The sequence below is a fragment of the Balaenoptera musculus genome, chromosome X, assembly GCF_009873245.2.
Source record: "Balaenoptera musculus isolate JJ_BM4_2016_0621 chromosome X, mBalMus1.pri.v3, whole genome shotgun sequence".
In the NCBI taxonomy this organism is placed as follows: Eukaryota; Metazoa; Chordata; class Mammalia; order Artiodactyla; family Balaenopteridae; genus Balaenoptera; species Balaenoptera musculus.
In genome coordinates, this window is record NC_045806.1 from 63,916 (window position 1) to 84,139 (window position 20,224).

Here is a 20,224-nt window from a genome sequence, read left to right on the forward strand (position 1 = left end):
TTTTTGCTGTGTCGTGTGGCTTGTGGGATCTCGATTCCGAGGCTGGGGGTCGGGCCTCAGCTCCTGTGGTAGGAGCACCAAGTCCAAACCTCTGGACTAACAGAGAACCTCAGGCCCCAGGGAATATTAGGCAGTGTGAGGTCTCCCGGATGTCCTCATCTTCCACCAAGACCCGGCTCTACACAACTGCCTGGAAACTGCAGTACTAGACGCCTGAGGCCAAACAATCAGCAAGAAACAGGAACACAGCCCCACCCATCAAAAAAATGAGATGACAAAAAAAATATGTTACAGATGAGAGAGCAAGGTAAAAACCTACAAGACCAAATAAATGAAGAGGAAATAGACAACTTGGCTGAAAAAGAATTTAGAGAAATGACAGTAATGATGACCCAAAATCTTGGAAACAGAATGGAGGCACGGATTGCAAAAATACAAGAAGTGTTTAACAAGGACCTAGAAGAACTAAAGAACAAACAGAGATGAACAACACAATAACTGAAATGAAAAATACACCAGAAGGAATCCACAGCAGAATAACTGAAGCAGAAGAACGAATAAGTGAGCTGGAGGATAGAATGGTGGAAACAACTGCCGAGGAACAGCATAAAGGGAAAAAAATGAAAAGAGATGAGGACAGTCTCAGAGACCTCTGGGACAGCATTACACACACCAATGTACAAATTATAGGGGTCCCAGAAGAAGAAGAGGAAGAGGAAGGGTCTGAGAAAATATGTGAAGAGATTACAATTTAAAACTTCCCTCACATGAGAAAGGAAATAGCCACCCAAGCCCAGGAAGTGCACAGAGTCCCATACAAGGTAAACCCAACAAGAAACACACCAAGACCCTTATTAATCAAACTAATAAAAATTAAATTCAAACAAAAAATATTAAAAGCAACAACAGAAAAGCAACAGATAACATACAAGGGAATCCCCATAAGGTTATCAGCTGATTTTTCAGCACAAACTCTGCAGGTCAGAAAGGAGTGGCAGGATATACTTAAAACGATGAAAGGGAAAAAGCTACAACTAAGATTACCTAGCAAGGATCTCATTCAGATTCGACAGAGAAATCAAAAGTTTTACAAACAAGCAAAAGCAAAGAGAATTCAGCACCACCAAACCAGCTTTACAGCAAATGCTAAAGGAAATTCTCTAGCAGGGAAACACAAGAGAAGAAAAAGACCCACAAAAGCAAACCCAAAACAACTGAGAAAATGGTAATAGGAACATACATATCAATAATCATCTTGAATGCAAACGGATTAAATGCTCCAACCAAAAGACACAGACTGGCTGAATGGATACAAAAACAACACCTGTATATACGCTGTCTACAGGAGACTCACTTCAGACCTAGGGCTACATACAGACTGGAAGTGAGGGTGAGGGGTGGATGGAAAAAAATATTCCATGCAAATGGAAATCAAAAGAAAGCTGGAGGAGCAATACTCATATCAGGTAAAATAGACTTTAAAATAAAAGACAATTATAAGAGGTAAGGAAGGACACTATATAATGATCAAGGGATCAATCCAAGAAGATATAACAATTATAAATATATATGCACCCAACATAGAAGCACCTCAATACATAAGGCAAATTGCTAAGAGGCATAAAAGCGGAAATTGACAGTAACACAATAATAGTGGGGGACTTTAACACCCCACTTATACCAATGGACAGATCATCCAGACAGAAAATAAACAGGAAAACACAAGCTTTAAATGACACAATAGACCAGACAGATTTAATTGATATTTTTAGGACATTCCACCCGAAAGCGGCAGAACACACGTTCTTCTCAAGTGCACACGGAACATTCTCCAGGATAGATCACATCTTGGGTCACAAATCAAGCATTGGAAAATTTAAGAAAATTGAAAATCGTGGCAAGCATCTTTTCCGACCACAACGCTGTGAGATTAGAAATCAGTTACAGGAAAAAAACTGTAAAAAAATACAAACACATGGAGGCTACACAATATGCTACCAAATAACCAAGAGATCACTGAGGAAATTTTAAAAATACATAGAAACAAATGACAATGAAAACACAGCAACCCAAAACCTATGGGATGCAGCAAAAGCAGTTCAAAGAGGGAAGTTTACAGCAATTCAATCACACCTCAGGAAACAAGAAAAATCTCACATAAACAATCTAACCTTACACCTAGCAACTAGAGAAACAAGAACAAAAGAAAACTAAAGTTAACAGAAGGAAAGAAATCATAAATATCAGAGCAGAAATGAAGAAAACAAAAAGGAAGAAAACAATGGCAAAGATCAATAAAACTAAAAGTTGGTTCCTTGAGAAGATAAACAAAATTGACAAACCTTTAGCCAGACTCATCAAGAAAAAAAGAGAGAGGATTCAAATCAGTAAAATTAGAAATGCAAAAGGAGAAACTACAGCTGACGCCACAGAAATACAAAGGATCATAAAAGACTACTACAAGCAACTCTATGCCAATAAAATGCACAACCTGGAAGAAATGAACAAATTCTTGGAAAGGTACAACTTTCCACAACTGAACCAGGAAGAATTAGAAAATATAAACAGACGAATCACAAGTAATGAAATTGAAACTGTAATTAAAAATCTTCCAGCAAATAAGAGTCCAGGACCAGAGAGAGCTTAACAGGCAAATTCTATCAAACCTTTAGAGAAGATCTAACACCTATCCTTCTCAAACTCTTCCAAAAAAACTGCAGAGGGAGGAACACTCCCAAACTCGTTCTACAAGGCCAAAAGCAGACAAGGATATCACAAAAGAACAAAATTACAGGGCTTCCCTGATGGCACAGTGGTTAAGAATCTGCCTGCCAATGCAAGGGACAAAGGTTCGAGCCCTGGCCCAGGAAGATCCCACGTGCCGTGGAGCAACTAAGCCCGTGCGCCACCACTACTGAGCCTGCACTCAAAAGCCCGCAAGCCACAACTACTGAGACCATGTGCCACAGCTACTGAAGCCTGCGTGCCTAGAGCCCATGCTCCACAACAAGAGAAGCCACAACAATGAGAAGCCCGCTCACCGCAACTAGAGAAAGCCTGCGCGCAGCAACGAAGACCCAACGCAGCCAAAAACAAAAACAAACAAATTAATTAATTAATTAAAAAAAAAAAAATTACAGACCGATGTCACTGATGAACATAGATGCAAAAATCCTCAACAGAATTCTAGCAAACAGAATCCAACAAAACACTAAAAGGATCATACATCATGATCAAGTGGGATTTATCCCAGGGATGAAAGGATTCTTCAATATACACAAATCAATCAATCTGATACAACATATTAACAAATTGAAGAATAAAAACCATATGATCATCTCAATAGATGCAGAAAAAGCTTTTGACAAAACTCAACACCCACTTATGATAAAAACTCTCCAAAAAGTGGGCATAGAGGGAAACTACCTCAGCATAATAAAGGCCATATAATGACAAACCCACAGCAAACATCATTCTCAATGGTGAAAAACTGAAAGTATTTCCTCTAAGATCAGGAATGAGACAAGGATGTCCACTCTCGCCACTATTATTCAACATAGTTTTGGAAGTCCTAGCCACGGCAATCAGAGAAGAAAAAGAAATAAAAGGAATACAAATTGGAAAAGAGGAAGTAAAACTATCACTGTTTGCAGGTGACATGATACTATACATAGAAAATCCTAAAGATGCCACCAGAAAATTACTAGAGCTAATCAATGAATTCGGTAAAGCTGCAGGATACAAAATTAAAGCACAGAAATCGCTTGCATTCATATACACTCATAACGAAAGATCAGAAAGAGAAATTAAGGACCCGATCCCATTTACCATTGCAACAAAAAGAATAAAATACCTAGGAATAAAGCCGCCTAAGGAGGCAAAAGACCTGTACTCAGAAAACTATAAAACACTGATGAAAGAAATCAAAGATGATACAAACAGACGGAGAGATATTCCATATTCTTGGATTGGAAGAATCAATATTGTGAAAATGACTATACTACCCAAAGCAATCTACAGATCCAATGCAATCTCTATCAAATTACCAATGGCACTTTTCACAGAACTAGAACAAAAAATTAAGGGGCATCAACAGAAAATCTACAAACAATAAATGTGGGAGAGGGTTTGGAGACAAGGGAACCCCCTTGCACTGTTGGTGGGAATGTAAATTGATACAGCCACTATGGAGGACAGTATGGACATTCATTAAAAAACTAAAAATAGAACTACCATATCACCCAGCAATCCCACTACTGGGCATGTACCCTGAGAAAACCATAATTCAAAAAGACACATGTACCCCAACGTTCACTGCAGCACTATTTACAGCCAAGACTTGGGAACAACCTAAATGTCCGTCAACAGATGAATGGATAAAGAAGATGTGGTACATATATACAACAAAACATTACTCAGCCATAAAAAGAAATGAAACTGGGTCATTTGTGGAGATGTGGATGGACCTAGAGCCTGTCATACAGAATGAAGTCAGTCAGAAAGAGAAAAACGAATATCGTATATTAACGTATGTAGGTGGAATCTAGGAAAGTGGTATGGAGGGAACGGACTTCCCAAACCTAAAGAAGGAAACAGATATTCAGATACAGGAAGCACAGAGGGTCGCAAAGAAGAAGAACCCAAATAGATTTACACCAGGACACGCTATAACAAAAATCACAAAAGTTAAAGAGAGGATTCTAAAGGCAGCAAGAGGAAAACAAAGAGTTAATCACAAGGGAACCCCTATAAGGCTATCAGCTGATTTCTCTACAGAAATGCTGCAGGCCAGAAGGGAGTAGCAAAACATATTCCAAGTCTTGAAAGGGAAAAATCTGCAACCCGGAATACTCTACCCAGCAAGATTATCATTTAGAACAGAAGGAGAGACAAAGAATTTCTCTGACAAGCAAAAACTAAAAGGATACAGCAATTCTAAACCTATCCTAAAAAAATATTGAGTATGGCTGAGTCATTCTGCTGCGCACCTGAAACTATCACAACACTGTTAATCAGCTGTACTACACTATAAAATAAAAAAGTTAAAAATAAAAAGAAAGAAATATTGAAAGGTCTTCTCTAACTAGAAACGAAGCGAGAAGATATGGGAAAGAGGAAATCACAATTGGGAAATAAATCACTTAAATAAGCCAGTATACAAATCAAAAAGAAAAAAAACCTATTTGTGAAAGCAATGATAAACACAAGGAACAGCAAAAGGATAAACATGAAGATGTAAAAGAGGACATCAAAATCACAAAATGTGGAGGAGGAGAGTAAGAATACATAGATTCTCTTTTTTTAGAACGTGTCTGAGCCTATATGACTAGCAGTCTAACGTAAGCAGATGTAGGAAGGGGTTAACATACTTGAAAAAACAGGATAACCACAAATCAAAAACATACAGTAGATTCACAAAAACCAAAGAGAACACAAGCATAAAATAAAAGGAAATGATCAAGCCACAAAAAGAAAAACAAAAAAGAAACATATAATCAACTGGAAAGCAAGGTTTAAAATGGCAATGAATACATTACTTATCAATAATTACCTTAAATGTCAACAGACTAAATGCTCCAATCAAAAGGCACAGAGGGGCTTCCCTGGTGGCACAGTGGTTGAGAATCTGCCTGCCAATGCAGGGGACACGGGTTCGAGGCCTGGTCTGGGAAGATCCCACATGCCGCAGAGCGACTGGGCCCGTGAGCCACAATTACTGAGCCTGTGCGTCTGGAGCCTGTGCTCCGCAACAAGAGAGGCCGCGATAGTGAGAGGCCCACGCACCACGATGAAGAGCGGCCCCCACTTGCCTCAAGTGGAGAAAAGCCCTCGCACACAAACGAAGACCCAACACAGCCAAAAATAAATTAAATAAATAAATAAATAAAATTAAAAAAAAAAAAAAAAAAAGACATAGAGGAGTTCCCCGGCGGTCCAGTTGTTAGGACTCAGCACTTTCACTTCCATGGCCCAGATTCAAACCTTGCTCGGGAAACTAAGATCCCATAAGCCGCTCGGCGCAAACAGAAAAAAAAAAAAGACATAGAATGGCAGATTGTATTAAAAAACAAGAGTTTACAATATCCTGCCCACAAGAGACCTACCTTAGGGCAAAGGACATGCACAGATTGAAAGTAAAGGGAGGGGAAAAAGGTATTTCACGCAAACAGAAATGACAAAAAAGCAGGGGTCACAATACTTATATCAGACAAAACAGACTTTAAAAAAAAGGCCATAAAGAAAGATAAAGAAGGACACCATATAATGACAAAAAGATCACCGCAAGAAGACGATATTACACTCATCAACATATATGCACCCAAATACATAAAACAAATACTAGCGGACATAAAAGGGAGAAATTGATAGGAATACAATAATTATAGGAGACTTTAACACCCCACTCACATCAATGGACAGATCTCCAGACAGAAAATCAATAAGACAATAGAGCTCCTAAATGATACAACAGAACAGTTACACTTAATTGATATTTTCAGGACATCACATCCAAGAAAACCAGAATACACATTCTTTTCAAGTGCACATGGAACATTCTCTAGAATTGACCATGTACTAGGGCACAAAACAAACCTCAACAAATTTAATGGTATAGAGATTATTTCAAGCATCTTCTCTGACCACAACAGCATGAAACAGGAAATCAACCACGGGAAAAGAAATGAGAAAAAAAGATTACATGGAGACTAAACAATATGCTACTAAAAAAACCAATGGGTCAGCAAGGAAATCAAAAAGTAAATTAAAAACTACCTTGAGACAAATGAAAACGAAAACACAACCATACAAATCTATGGGATGGATGCAACAAAAGCAGTTCTTAGAGGGAAGTTCATAGAGATAACAGGCCTTCCTCAAGAAACAAGAAAAATCTCAAATAAACAACCTAACCTACCACATAAAAGACTTAGAAAAAAGAAGAACAAACAAAACCTAAAGTCAGCAAGAGGAAGGAGATAATAAAGAAGAAATAAATAAAATAAAGATTAAAAACTAGGAAAAAATCAATAAGACCAAAAGCTTGTTCTTTGAAAGGGTAACAAACCCAACAAAAATTGACAAACCTCTGGCCAGGCTCACCAAAAAAAGAGAGAGGACTCAAATAAACAAAATAAGAAATGAAAAAGGAGAAACATCAACCAATACCACAGAAATACAAAAAACCATAAGAGAATATTATGAACAACTACATGCCAACAAATTTGACAACCTAGAAGACATGGACAACTTTCTAGAAACATAAAACCCACCAAAATTGAATCAACAAGAAATAAGATAATTTGAAAGCCTGAAAACTGGAAGTGAAATAGAATCTGTAATAAAAAAAAAAACTCCATACAAACAAAAGTCCAGGACCAGATGGCTTCACAGGCAAATTCTACCAAACATACAAAGAACTTTTACCAGTCCTTCTCAAACTCTTTCAAAAGACCGAAGAGAAGGGAACACCCCCAAAGACATTCTATGAGGCCACCATCGACCCAACACCAAAACCAGACACGACCAAAAAGGAAATTACAGGCTAATACCTTTGATGAACACAGACGCAAAAATTCTCAAAATACTAGCAGACCGAATCCAACAACACCTAAGAAAGATCATACACCATGACCCAGTGGAATTCATCCCAAGTTCACAAAGATGGTTCAACATATACAAATCAATGTGAAACACCACATCAACAAAAGAAAAGACAAAAACCACATGATCATCTCAATAGATTCAGAAAAAGCACTTGACAAAATTCAACATCCATTCATGATAAAAACTCCTACCAGAATGGGTATAGAGGGAACATATCTAAACATAATAAAAGTTATTTATGACAAGCCCACAGCCGACATACACTCAAAGGGGGAAAGTTAAAAGCCTTCCTGCTAAAACCTGGAACAAGACAAGGATGCCCACTCTCACCACTTGTATTCCACACAGTGCTGGAAGTCTTCGCCACAGCAATCAGACAAGAAAGAGGAACAGGTATCCAAATTGGAAGGGAAGAGGTAAACTTGTCACTACGTGCAGATGACATGATACTATATGTAGAAAACCCTAAAGACTCCACACAAAAACTACTAGAACTGATAAACGAATTCAGCAAGGTACCAGGATACAAGATTAACATACAGAAACCAGTTGCATTTCTTTACACTTTAACGTACAGAAATTGGATGCATTTCTTTACACTAAAAATGAAAGAGCAGAAAGTGAATGTAAAAACAAAACAAAACCAAAAAAAACCTTTTAAAATCACACCAAAAAAACAAAAAACAAAAAAAACCCCAAAAAACTAAGGAATAAACCTGACCAAGGATGTGAAAGACTTACATGCTGAGAACTATAAAACATTAACAGAGGAAGTTAAAGATGATTCGAAGAAATGGAAAGATATCCCATGCTCCTGGACTGGAAAAATGAATATTGTTAAAATGGCCATACTGCCCAAAGCAATCTACAGATTTAATGCAGCTCCTATCAAATTACCCATGACATTTTTCACAGCACTAGAACAAATAATCCTAAAATTGATATGGAACCATAAAAGACCCAGAACTGCCAAAGCAATCCTGAGGGAAAAAAACAAAGCAGGAGTCATAACCCTCCTAGACTTGACAAAATACTGCAAAGCTACAGTAATCAAAATACTGTGGTACTTGGCACAAAAACAGACACATAGATCAATGGAACAGAATAGAGAGCCCAGAAATTATACAATGGAAATAAAACACTTTCTTCAGCAAGTGGTGGTGGGAAAGTTGGACAGATTCATGTAAATCAACGAAGTTAGAACACACCCTCACACCACACACAAAAATAAACTCAAAATGTCTTAAAGACTTAAATACAAGACAAGACACCATAAAACTCCCAGAAGAGACATAGGCAAAACATCCTCTGACATAAATTGTACCAATGTTTTCTTAGGTCAGTCTCCTGAGGCAACAGAAATAAAAACAAAAATAAACAAATGGGACCTAATCAAACTTACAAGCTTTTTTTTGCACAGCAAAGGAAACCATGAACAAAACGAAGACAACCTACAGAAGGGGAGAAAATGTTTGCAGAGGATGCAACCGACAGGGGATTGATTTCCGAAATATACAGTCAGCTCACGCAACTCAACAACAAAAAAACAACCCAATCAAAAAATGGGCAGAGAACGTAAATAGACATTTCTCCAAAGAAGACAGATGGCCAAAAGGCACATGAAAAGATGCTGAACATCACTAATTATCAGAGAAGTGCAAATCAAAACTACAATGAGATACCACCTCACACTGGTCAGAAGAGCCATCATTAAAAAGCCTACAAATAACAAATGCTGGAGAACGTGTGGAGAAAAGGGAACCCTCCTACACTGTTGGTGGGAACGTAAGCTGGTGCAGCCACTATGGAAAACAGTATGGAGGTTCCTCAGAAAACTAAAAATAGTTACCATATATTCCAGCAACCCCACTCCTGGGCATATATCTGGAAAAAACTCTAATTCAGAAAGATACATGCACCCCTATGTTCACAGCAGCACTATTCACAACAGCCAAGACATGGAAGCAACCTAAGTGTCCAGAGACAGAGGAATGGATAAAGATGATGTGGTACATATATACTATGGAACATTACTCAGCCATAAAAAAAGAGTGAAATAATGCCATTTGCAGCTACATGCATGGCCCTAGAGATAATCATACTAAGTGAAGTAAGTCAGAGAAAAACAAATATCATATGATAACGTAAATATATGTGGAATCTCAAAAATGATACAAAACAGAAACAGACTCACAGACACAGAGAACAGACTTTGGTTGCCAAGGGGGAGGAGGGGTGGGGGAGGGATGGATCGAGAGCTTGGGATTAGCAGACGCAAACTAGTATCAGGTTGGCCAAAAGGTTTGTTTGGGTTTTTTTGGTAAGATGGCTCTAGTAGCACTTAGTTGTCTTTAACTTCATTCAAAACAATTTTGTTAGACTGTATGTGACAGCTGTCATACCAGCATGCATTTAAAAAAAGACTTATCAAAATTGGTTAAATTTTTGTGTAGCCATTTTAATATTGAAGATGGGAGAAAAAAAGCAACATTTTCGGTATATTATGCATTATTATTTCAAGAAAGGTAAAAACGCATTATTGAACAATGAAATTGGGTCATTTGTAGAGACAGGGATGGACCTAGAGACTGTCATACAGACGGAAGTCAGAAAAAGAAAAACAAATATCTTATATTAAGGCATATTTGTGGAATCTAGAAAAATGGTACAGATAAACCGGTTTGTAAGGCAGAAATAAGAGACACAGGTGTAGAGAAGAAACATATGGACACCACGGTGGGGAAGCGGGCGTGGGATGAACTGGGAGATTGGGATTAACATATATACACTAATCTGTATAAGACAGATGACTAATAAGAACCTGCTGTATGGCACAGGGAACTCCATTTCACTGTACGGTAGACACTAACAGAACATTGTAAAACAACTATACCCCAATTAAAAAAAAAAATAAGTTGTAAGTACGTAAGGTTATGGATGTGCTAACTAACATTATTGTGGTAATCGTTTTGCAATAAATACATCTATCGAATCGCTATGTTGTACACCTTAAACTTACACAATGTTGTATGTCAATAATCTCAATAAAGCTTACACAATGTTTTATGTCAATAATCTCAATAAAACTAGAAATAAATAAATAAATAAGTACAAAAACCAAAACCGAAGGCACTTTTTGGCCAACCCAATACATATAGAATGGATAAACAACAAGGTCTTACTGTATAGCACAGGGAACTATATTCAATATCCTGTAATAAAGCATAATGAAAAAGAATATACAAAAGAATGTATGTACCTGTATAACTGAATCACTTTGCTGTACAGCAGAAATTAACACAATGTAAAACAACTTTAATATTAAAAAAGTGAAAAAAATCACCCAGAGAATGGGAGAAAATATTTGCACACTATATATATCCGATAAGGGATTCTATCTAGACTGTATAAAGAACTCTTACAATTCAACAATAAAATGACAAATACCCCAACTGAAAAAATAGTCAAAGGATCTGAAGAGACGTTTTTCCAAAGAAGACATAGAAATGGCCAATAAGCACATGAACAGAGGCTCAGCATTAAGCATGAAGGAAATGCAAATCCAAACCACAAGGAGGTACCACTTCACACACACTGGGATAGGATGGTCTTTAATCAAAAAGACAGGTAACAAGTGCTGGCGAGGATGTGAATAAACGGGAACCCTCAGACAGTGCTGGTGGGAATGTAAAGCGGGGCAGCTGCTTTGGAAAACAGTCTCCTAGTTCCTCAGAAAGTTAAATACTGTTACTGCCTAACCCAGCAATTCCACTCCTAAGTATCTACCCAAGAGAAATGCAAACATGTCCATCTACACAAAAACTTGTAGCACGTGAATGTTCACAGCAGAACCACTCACAAGAGCCAAAAGGTGGAACAACCCAAGTGTCCACGAAAGGATGAATGGATAAATATGTAAAGGAATATTAAAAGGAGTAAGGGACTTCCCTGGTGGCGCAGTCGTTAAGAGTCCGCCTGCCAATGCAGGGGACACGGGTTCGAGCCCTGGTCTGGGAAGATCCCACATGCCGCAGAGCAACGAAGCCCGTGCGCCACAACTACTGAGCCTGCGCTCTAGAGCCCGTGAGCCACAACTACTGAGCCTGCGCTCTAGAGCCCGCGAGCCACAACTACTGAGCCTGCGCGCCTAGAGCCCGTGTGCCACAACTACTGAGCCTGTGTGCCTAGAGCCCGTGCGCCACAACTACTGAGCCTGCATGCCTAGAGCCCGTGCTCCGCAACAACAGAAGCCGCAACGAAGAGCAGCCCCCGCTCGCCGCAACTAGAGAAAGCCCGCATGCAGCAACGAAGACCTAACACAGCCAAAAATAAATAAATAAATTTATCAAAAAGGAGTGAAGCACGGGCTACAACGTGGACGAACCTTGAAAACATGATGCTCAGTGAGAGAAGCCAGACACAGAAGGACACACAGTGTGTGATTCCACTTACAGGAAACGTCCAGAACAGGCAAATCCAGAGAGACAGAAAGCAGATTAGTGGTTTCCTAGGGATGGGGGAGAAGGGGATTGGGGGATGACAGCCAAAGGGTATAAGGTTTCTTTCTGCGGTGATAAGAATTAACTGTAGTGATGGTTGCACAACTCTGTGAATACACTAAAAACTACTGAGTTGTATACTTTAAATGGGTGAATTGTGTGGCATGTGAATTACATCTCAAGAAAGCTGTTAGAAAAAGAAAAGAAGGCAACCGCTGAAAACTGAAAGCAAAAGGGAGCGCATGAAGTTATTCAGCACACAGAACAGGAGAACTTTTCAGAATGCACATAACGGACAGAGGATCAGCCGCCAGGACGTAGAGAGAAATTTTACAGGCTGGGAGGGAGAATGAAAAAAGAGAACTCACCCCAGCAGCACCAGGGGCAAAGGAGAGGCACAAGCAACCCACTGAGGAAACCTAACGCTGAATTCAGAAGCCCTTTGTAAAGCAGCCTGACCCACGGGGGACCGGGACGTACAAACTCCAACACCCAGGAAGTGCCCGCGCACAGCTGCCAACGACACAGAGAGCTGGGGGCTGGGTGCGCGGGAACCTGCCACGGGGCACAACACCGCTCGGCAACCTGGGGCATCTCACGGAGGTGAGGGTGAGGGCTGTCCTCTGTCCAGCGAGCCCGCCCCCAGGCTGAGACACCAGAGGGACCGCGCGGAACCTGGGTCCCTCGCCACGGGCAGCCAGCCAGCCAACGGGGAGGGACGAGCACACCGTGGTGTGTTCCCGCAACAGACGGTGCAGCAAGCAAACCGACGGGCGTCCACACGCGGGACCCCGACACACACTGCTGGAAGAAACACCGAACCGCTCAGGGGTGCGCACGGCGTGGGAACACCTGGGTTCAGCTGGAAACCCCACACACGGTGCTGGTCCACGCGGACCGTGGGTCCACACGCGCCCGCCCAGAACACCACCACCCTGCACAGCGGACACAGAGCCCCGGGGCAGGGTCCCTCCAAGCCGCCACGCCTGGGAGGACGGCACACAGACACGCCCGAGGACAAAGCCTAACACGGATCCCTCTGCGCCTCGGATCACAAGGACCGAAGTAAGCGGGACGCAGGTGCGGTGAGCTCACGCACGGCCACGACCGCACAGGGACCGCGGGCCGCGTCCCCGCGCGCAGACACCCACCTTGGCCACTCTGCCCATGTCCCCCATGGTGGCCCTCTCGTGCGGGAACTGGGCGAAGGTCCTCTCGATCTTGGCGATGACGGCGTCCACGTTCACCGCGTCCTGCGGGCGGCCTCGGGGGAAGTAGAACGTGGGGACGCTCAGGCTGGCAGCGGGTGGCAGGGGCTCCTCCTTCCTCGTCTGAACCTGAGCGAGAGAGAGCGAGAGAGCAGTGAGGACCCAGCACGGCGGGCACCCGCTTCCCGCCGGCGCGGACGGGACCAGAGCGGCCGCCCCGAGCCCAGCGAACCCGACTGTGGACAGAGCCCAGACCATCGCCGGGCTGACTGCAGACGTGGGAGGCGACGCGGCCCGTGGCGGAGCGCCACACACGGCCCTGCTTCCCCCGATCCTGCCTCGGGTGTGACCCCTCAGGACGAGGACGGCTGCTGAGAGAACCTGCCCTCCTGCCCTCCCGGGAGGTCAAGGTCGGCACAGGCGGGCTGTCCCCTCGTTTGCATCTCGCGCCTGGATCCGCCTGTCCCCACACCGTCCTTCCTTGTGGCCGGGATGCGAGGCCAGCGCCGTGGCTGGGCACGGCCCTCGGAAAGCACCACAGCCCCGAGGGCTCGGCATCCTGGCTCGGGGAGAGGCAGGAAGCCGTCCTGGAGCCCACGCCGCGCCTTCCAAACGGCAGTGTCCGCACGTCTGCCCGGTGACCGGCGGGGTGACCTGCGAGCTAGCTGGGTGCAGTCACGGGTCAGAAGCGTGCACCACGCATGCAGAGGAGGGTTGCGTTCGCCAACGCCCCTGAGCAGACGGGACCAGCCAGCGGAACCACTCAGGAAGCACCTGCCGGGAGTGGACGCGCTGGGACCGGGCAGGCCTGGGGGGGCCGGGAGGGCGGCCGCACTCGGTGACGCTCGCTCTCCCTGGACTGCGGGGCACTGTCCCCCTGCAGGACGCGCGGTGTCCCTCTGCGCTGACCCGGGAAGGCCCCCTGGGTTCCAGAAACAGCTGCCCCGAGTCACAGCCCGTAATGCCCCTGGAGACTCATGCATCCGGGCACCCCTGATGGGCAGGGACAGGCAAGCACGGTCCAGCCCACGGCCCACCTCCTAGACACACCCCAGGTTCCCTGTGGTTGGGGACACGCGGACACACCGTGACGCAGCAGGAAGAGCCCAGGGTCCGGGTGGGAAGCGCTGGAGAGAGGAAGGCGCACCCAGGCCTCAGGCCACGGGACTGGCAGGGGATGGGGAGTGACCAGGTGTTCCGGAGAGGGGACGGCGAGGGGTACGCCCACCAACGAGGTCTGGGAAACTCAGCGCACACAGGGCACTACGGACACATGGAGCCCACAGCCCCTGGGCATCCAGAGACACACGCAGAACAGCAGACGGAAGGCAAACGCAGGAGAGAGGACTCCCCCGCCAGGAGTGGTTACATCAGGGGGCTGGGGCGGGCAGCCAGGCCCACACAGCCAAGGACGGGGCCGGGTGGCGGTCTGCTCACTGCGGGGTGCCCCCGTCCCAGCTGCCCGACCAGGCGCACACAGCACAGCTCCATGCCCACAAGCGCCAGAGGCCCCGCCACCGACCCGCAGCCGAGACACAGCACACGGCCCTCAGGAGTCACGCTGTGCACTGATTCTAACGTTGTGAGTGGACGTCACTCCTACAGCCTGCAACCCGGACCGCTTCTCCACCCGCAACACAGCAGCAGACGGCAGGCATCCCCCTCGGTCACATCAGGGGCATCCCGCGTCCCCTCGGTCACACCTCGGGACCTCCCGCGACCCCTCGGTCACATCAGGGACGTCCCGCGACCCCTCGGTCACATCAGGGACATCCCACGTCCCCTCGGTCACATCTCAGGACATCCCGCGACCCCTCGGTCACATCAGGGACGTCCCGCGACCCCTCGGTCACATCAGGACATCCCACGTCCCCTCGGTCACACCTCAGGACCTCCCGCGACCCCTCGGTCACATCAGGGACGTCCCGCGACCCCTCGGTCACATCAGGGACATCCCACGTCCCCTCGGTCACATCTCAGGACATCCCATGTCCCGTCAGCCACATGGGGGATGTCCCGCGTCCCTTCTGTCACATCGGGGATGCCCCACGTCTCCTGTGTTTCCTGAGGTCCCAGCTGAGGCAGCTGTCCAGTGCTCGGTGACCTCGCAAGGCGCGGTGACCGCATCGAGAGGAGGTGCGGCCGTCGCGAGTCAGCTGCACCAGGTCTGTGCGGCAGCCTGGCGACACCGGGCAACGAGCTCTGTGATCACCACGGGGCCAACACAATCCTGAGGGGCTGCGCGCAGATCTGGCTCAGTCCCGAGAGGAGAGCTGGGGAGGCGCACGCGGGGGAGGAGAGGGACGGCAGGCGGCCCTGAGCACCGGCACAGCCACGGGCTGGGGCAGGGGCAGCACAGGGATGGGGCGGGGGGACGGCAGGAAGCGGGAGGACAGGCCCTGGAGGAGCCCCTGACCCGGGAGGGGCCGCGGGACGCCTCCGGCCCACGTTTCATTCGGACTCGGCCCTGTCGGCGCCCAGGGACAGAGGCTGACCCCCTCCTCCCAGCCCAAGGACGTCCTGTCTCTGTGATTTGGTCTCGGGGCAGAGCTGCTGGGCTGTGATGCCCACCTACAGCGGCAAAGAACAGCCGCAGGGGAAGCAAGACCCAGCGCCGGCCCTGAGGACGGAGAGATTCGAGGGTTCACGCGTCGCCTGGGGACGCCCAGGGTTCACCTGGGGAATGTTTCCCCCCGGTTTCACTCCTCTGGGCGGGTTCAGTTTTCCCCAGTTTTCCTCGCCTCTGTTTGGAGGGCAGGATGGAGCGCAGGCCCCGTGTCCTGGGCTGTCACCCGTAGCAGCTCATGGCTCACGTCTGCAGAAAGGGCTGCCGGCTTGCACCGACACCTCTGGCATCCTCCCCGGCACGGCGGCACTCAGCGCCGGGCGCCACCATCGCCCATCCCGAAATCAGCTGGGCCGGCTGGTCCCAGGGCAGGTGTCCCCACCTGCCCAGCCACAGCCGCAGACACACAGAGACAAGGTGTCGCTCAACATTGTGCGCTATTTTCTCCGCTGTCAGGACAGGGCCGCCGCCCTCACCAGCCACCGGGAAGCCAAGGGAAATGGACCCGCCAGGGACACGGCGGAGTGGAGCCTCGCCTCCTCAGCGCAGTGAGCTCTCCCCACGTCACCAGCTCCATGGCGCCTGCCCCACGGTCAGCTCGTAGGCCCCTCCCAGGGGAACTGGGCTCGGGCAGGAAGCAACGTGCTCCCAAACGGAAGGTCTGAATTGCAGGATGGAACGAAGGGCAGGGAACGTGGTGCCTACGTGGGTAAATCCACGCACACGCCCGCCACGCACATCGGTAACAAGCATGTTGTTTTACCTCTCTTTAAAGACTCTCTCAGGACAACAACACGAAACGAGAGGGGGCCGGCAGTGAAGGGTTTGAGAGTTTCGAGTTGGAGGATAAAGATACTGACTCTGTACCTAGAAAAACGAAGGCACTGACATTGTAAGATGAGCAGTAAGCTAGTATTAAGTACTCCAACGAGGAAAAGATAAAAAAGAGGGAAAGGAGAGCATAAAAAGAAACATAAATAAGATCGTGAAAATAAAACAGAATGGATTAATAATCCTTATAAATGTAAATGGACTAAATGCTCCAGTTAAAAAACAAAGATCAGACAGAAAAAAGAAAGTAAGACTTACAGGAAACACATGTAAGATATAAGGACACAGAGATTGAAAACTTTTTAACAAGTGGAAAAAGATACAGCAGCCAACAGTGACGAAAAGAAGGCTGGCATCGCCGTATTCACGCCCAGATAGGGCTGAAGGTCTGGATGCGACAGAGAGAGATGGTCAGGACACCACACAGGGCGCCCATCACGGGAAGCTCTGCCGACCCGGAGCTGACCGGTGCCCCAGCACAGCCTCGGCGCCGACCAAGCCAAGGTGCTGGGGAAATGCGGGCACGCGGCACAGAGGCGGGCCAGGCCCGCTCCCCCGCCACCCCTGACGGACCACCGGATGACGGAAAAACAAACAGCTGGGCACGGACACGGGAGATTTACAGTGTAATCTCTGGGCCATAAATAGAGTGCGGCCGGCGCAGCTGCAGGACACGCATTCTTTTCCAGCACACGGGGCGCTGCTGGGAGCCGGCCACCTCCCAGCCCCAAACAGGCCTCAGCAGAGCCTGAGGGGACCACGGGGGCTGTTCCCTGAGCTACCTGCGGCCAGGCTGGACGTCCACAATGAAAGCGGACGCGGCACAAACACGTGTGTGTGTGTGTGTGTGTGTGTGTGTGTGTGTGTGTGAGAGACAGACAGACAGGGATGATCCTCAAGCAGGGCTGAAGCTTCTCAGAAGCCAGCATGGCAGGTGGGGCACTCGGCTCCCAGCAGGGCCGCTTCCCTCCCAGCGACACGCCTGCCACCCGCCTCCCGGCTGTCACCCGGCCACCAGTCAAGATGACACCTGCTCGCAAAGAGCTATTTCTGTCGCCGGCACGGACACCAGCGCGGCCTGACTCATCACGATTGCAGACATCACGGAGACGCCCGGGGCCCCCGGAACACAGGCGGGCTGAAGGCTCGGCCTCATGGGAAGCACGGCCGTCCCCGCGCAGCGGCAGGGGCCCCGGGAGGTGGGCCCGCACAAGCAAGCGCCCAGGCCAGCCTTCTCTAAATGCAGCCTCGCACGCAGCGCCCCCTCGGGCAGACGCACTAGCGGGGCGGCGGAAACGACCGTGGCTCCGACTCGGCCAAGGCAGGACGCAGGGCAAGCGCGGCACAGCCCGGGGGCAGCAGCCCGCGGGCCGCCCCAGCCGAGCCGAGACCCGGGGGCAGCCGGGGGCAGCGGCCGAGCCCGGCGGGCGGCGCGGGGACACGGGCGGGCACGGCGCCCACCAGAGGCCACCGCCGGGCTGGGAGGCCCTGCAGGCCGGAGCTGCTTCTGCTGCGACCCCAGGGCCCCTCCCTACCGGCTGGCGGCAGGCTCCCCAGCTAGACCTGCCAACGGCCCGCTGGACGGACAGCAAGAGTCCAACTGTGAAAGTTTAAAGCAGAGGCGCCAAAACAAAGATGAGAACGGCTGGCCCTGCGCGTGGGTTTGTTCAAAAGTCCTCTAGCCACCACAGGAGAAGGACCGGCCTCGAGGGGCCACATGAGCCACGGAGCTTTCCAGGGGAGAAAAGATGTCTGGAGAACAAACTCTCAGAGCCGCGAGGAGCTGGGCCAAGCAGGGCGGCTGCCATGAGGGGACAGGCCGGGGCTCCACGTCCACGAGGCAGGGGCCTGAGATGTCGGCTGGGTCTGCACCCCCGGCCAGAAGACGCTGGGGCCCCACGGGGCCGGAAGGCAGGGCTGGGGGCGTGGACGGGATGGGGGGTGGCGTGAGGGGTCACATCCGTGGGCTCAGGGACCCGGGGGGCCATGTCCGACCCCTGGGTCCTGGGAGCACAGATCAAGGGGGTACTCAGGGCCCACCCCGCGCAGCGCCGTGACCCCGCGCGGTGTCCGAGACGGTCAGAGTCCCCAGGCCAGGCTGTCACCGTGTGGAGGAGAGGTCGGGTCAACGCCCAGCAGTGTCCCCAGGGGGGCGGCTGCGCTGGGCTCTCGGTGCCCCGTGGGGCCCGTGCATCCACCTGAAGGACCCCACGGGGAAGCTGGACGGGCGTGAGTGGGACCAGGGCACGGTGACAGCAGAGGAGAGCGTGTGCAGAGCCCGAGAGTCAATCCCCGGGGGACGGAGGGTCGGGACCCGGCTAGGACAGGGCGGGCAGCACGGCCATAGTGGGCCCTCGTGGGCTTGGGACAAGGTCTGAGGGACGTCGGGGGGACGACCTGGGGGCCTCAGGGCTGCTCAGAGCGCGCAAGGCGCGGGCACCACAGGCAGGGCAGGCGGGTGGACACGGGCCGCAGGAGCAGGACGGCCTCCCACGCACGACACAGCCTCGCTGTGGGAGGCCGACACCTTCCGTTGGCCCCGAGTGCAGCGCGGACGCCCCACGCTGGCAGCAGGGCCGGCACGTACGAAGAACCCCCCCATCCCTCCTCAGTCCCCGTCTGCCCACAAGGCCAACCCCACCTCCCTCAGGCCACCCTCTCCGGCCATGCCCTCCTCCCCACATGCCCTCCTCCCCACACCTCCCCCCGCCGCCCTCTGCGCCCCCAGCATCTCCCCACGCCCCCCACCATCTCCTCCCACGCTCCCCCCACCTCCCCACGCCCTGAGGTCTGCCGACCACCCACAGCTCTGCGCAGAGTCTGCACTCAAACACCAAGGGGCGAAGGAAGCCAGGAACACTCTCCTCCCCGACACTCCCCCCTTGCCCGCCCCTGAGAAGCGCTCACTCCACGCAGCACGTGCCCACGTTCGTGGGAAACGTCCTTGGAACGTATCTGCCTTAACGTGAAACTTCTTCCTCTTAAAGGCAACCACGAATCGCGTATCCCAAAAAGTGATTCTGTAAGACGAACAGCCGTCCTGGAACAACCAGGCTTCCATGAACAGTTCTGCGTGGAGCCAGGACCACCCCCCCCCCCACCAAGATCAAGTCACAGCCGCCGTGGGGGGAGGGGGGAGGGCTCCCCAATCCAGGAAACACCCCGGCGCAGCCTGTGTGCACCATGTGTGCGCCACGCACACAAACAGTAACCAGCAAACATCAGACCTCCTCTCTGTAGAAGATCACCCTTAGCTGATTCCACGTTAAGGTCTCCACGTTCAGATTCTAAATAGACTTTCCTTCTCCACAAGCGACAAACATACAAGCATCAGCCACTTGCAGACAGAATTTCACAAGTTGAAGGATAGAGATCAGACACAAAAGTACCAGAAGCCCTGCAAAAGTTGAGACATGATCCCAGGAAAAAAATCCAATTACACTACCAGCAGAAAGCAGGTCTTTTTTCCCACCCCAAACAGCCTGGTTTGATTCGATGTGATTTTTTTTAGGCCA

At 48.9% G+C, this 20,224-nt stretch overlaps 1 protein-coding gene across 3 annotated transcripts in view; it reads right to left on the reverse strand.

Annotated features, from left to right (window-relative positions):
- PPP2R3B (protein phosphatase 2 regulatory subunit B''beta) overlaps positions 1 to 20,224 on the reverse strand; it is a 62,995-nt gene that overhangs the window by 24,162 nt on the left and 18,609 nt on the right. For all 3 annotated transcript variants that reach the window (XM_036839935.1, XM_036839936.1, XM_036839937.1), the window contains exon 2: positions 13,256 to 13,441. In XM_036839935.1, coding sequence (XP_036695830.1) covers positions 13,256 to 13,441 — 186 coding nt within the window. The remainder of the gene's footprint in view (positions 1 to 13,255; positions 13,442 to 20,224) is intronic.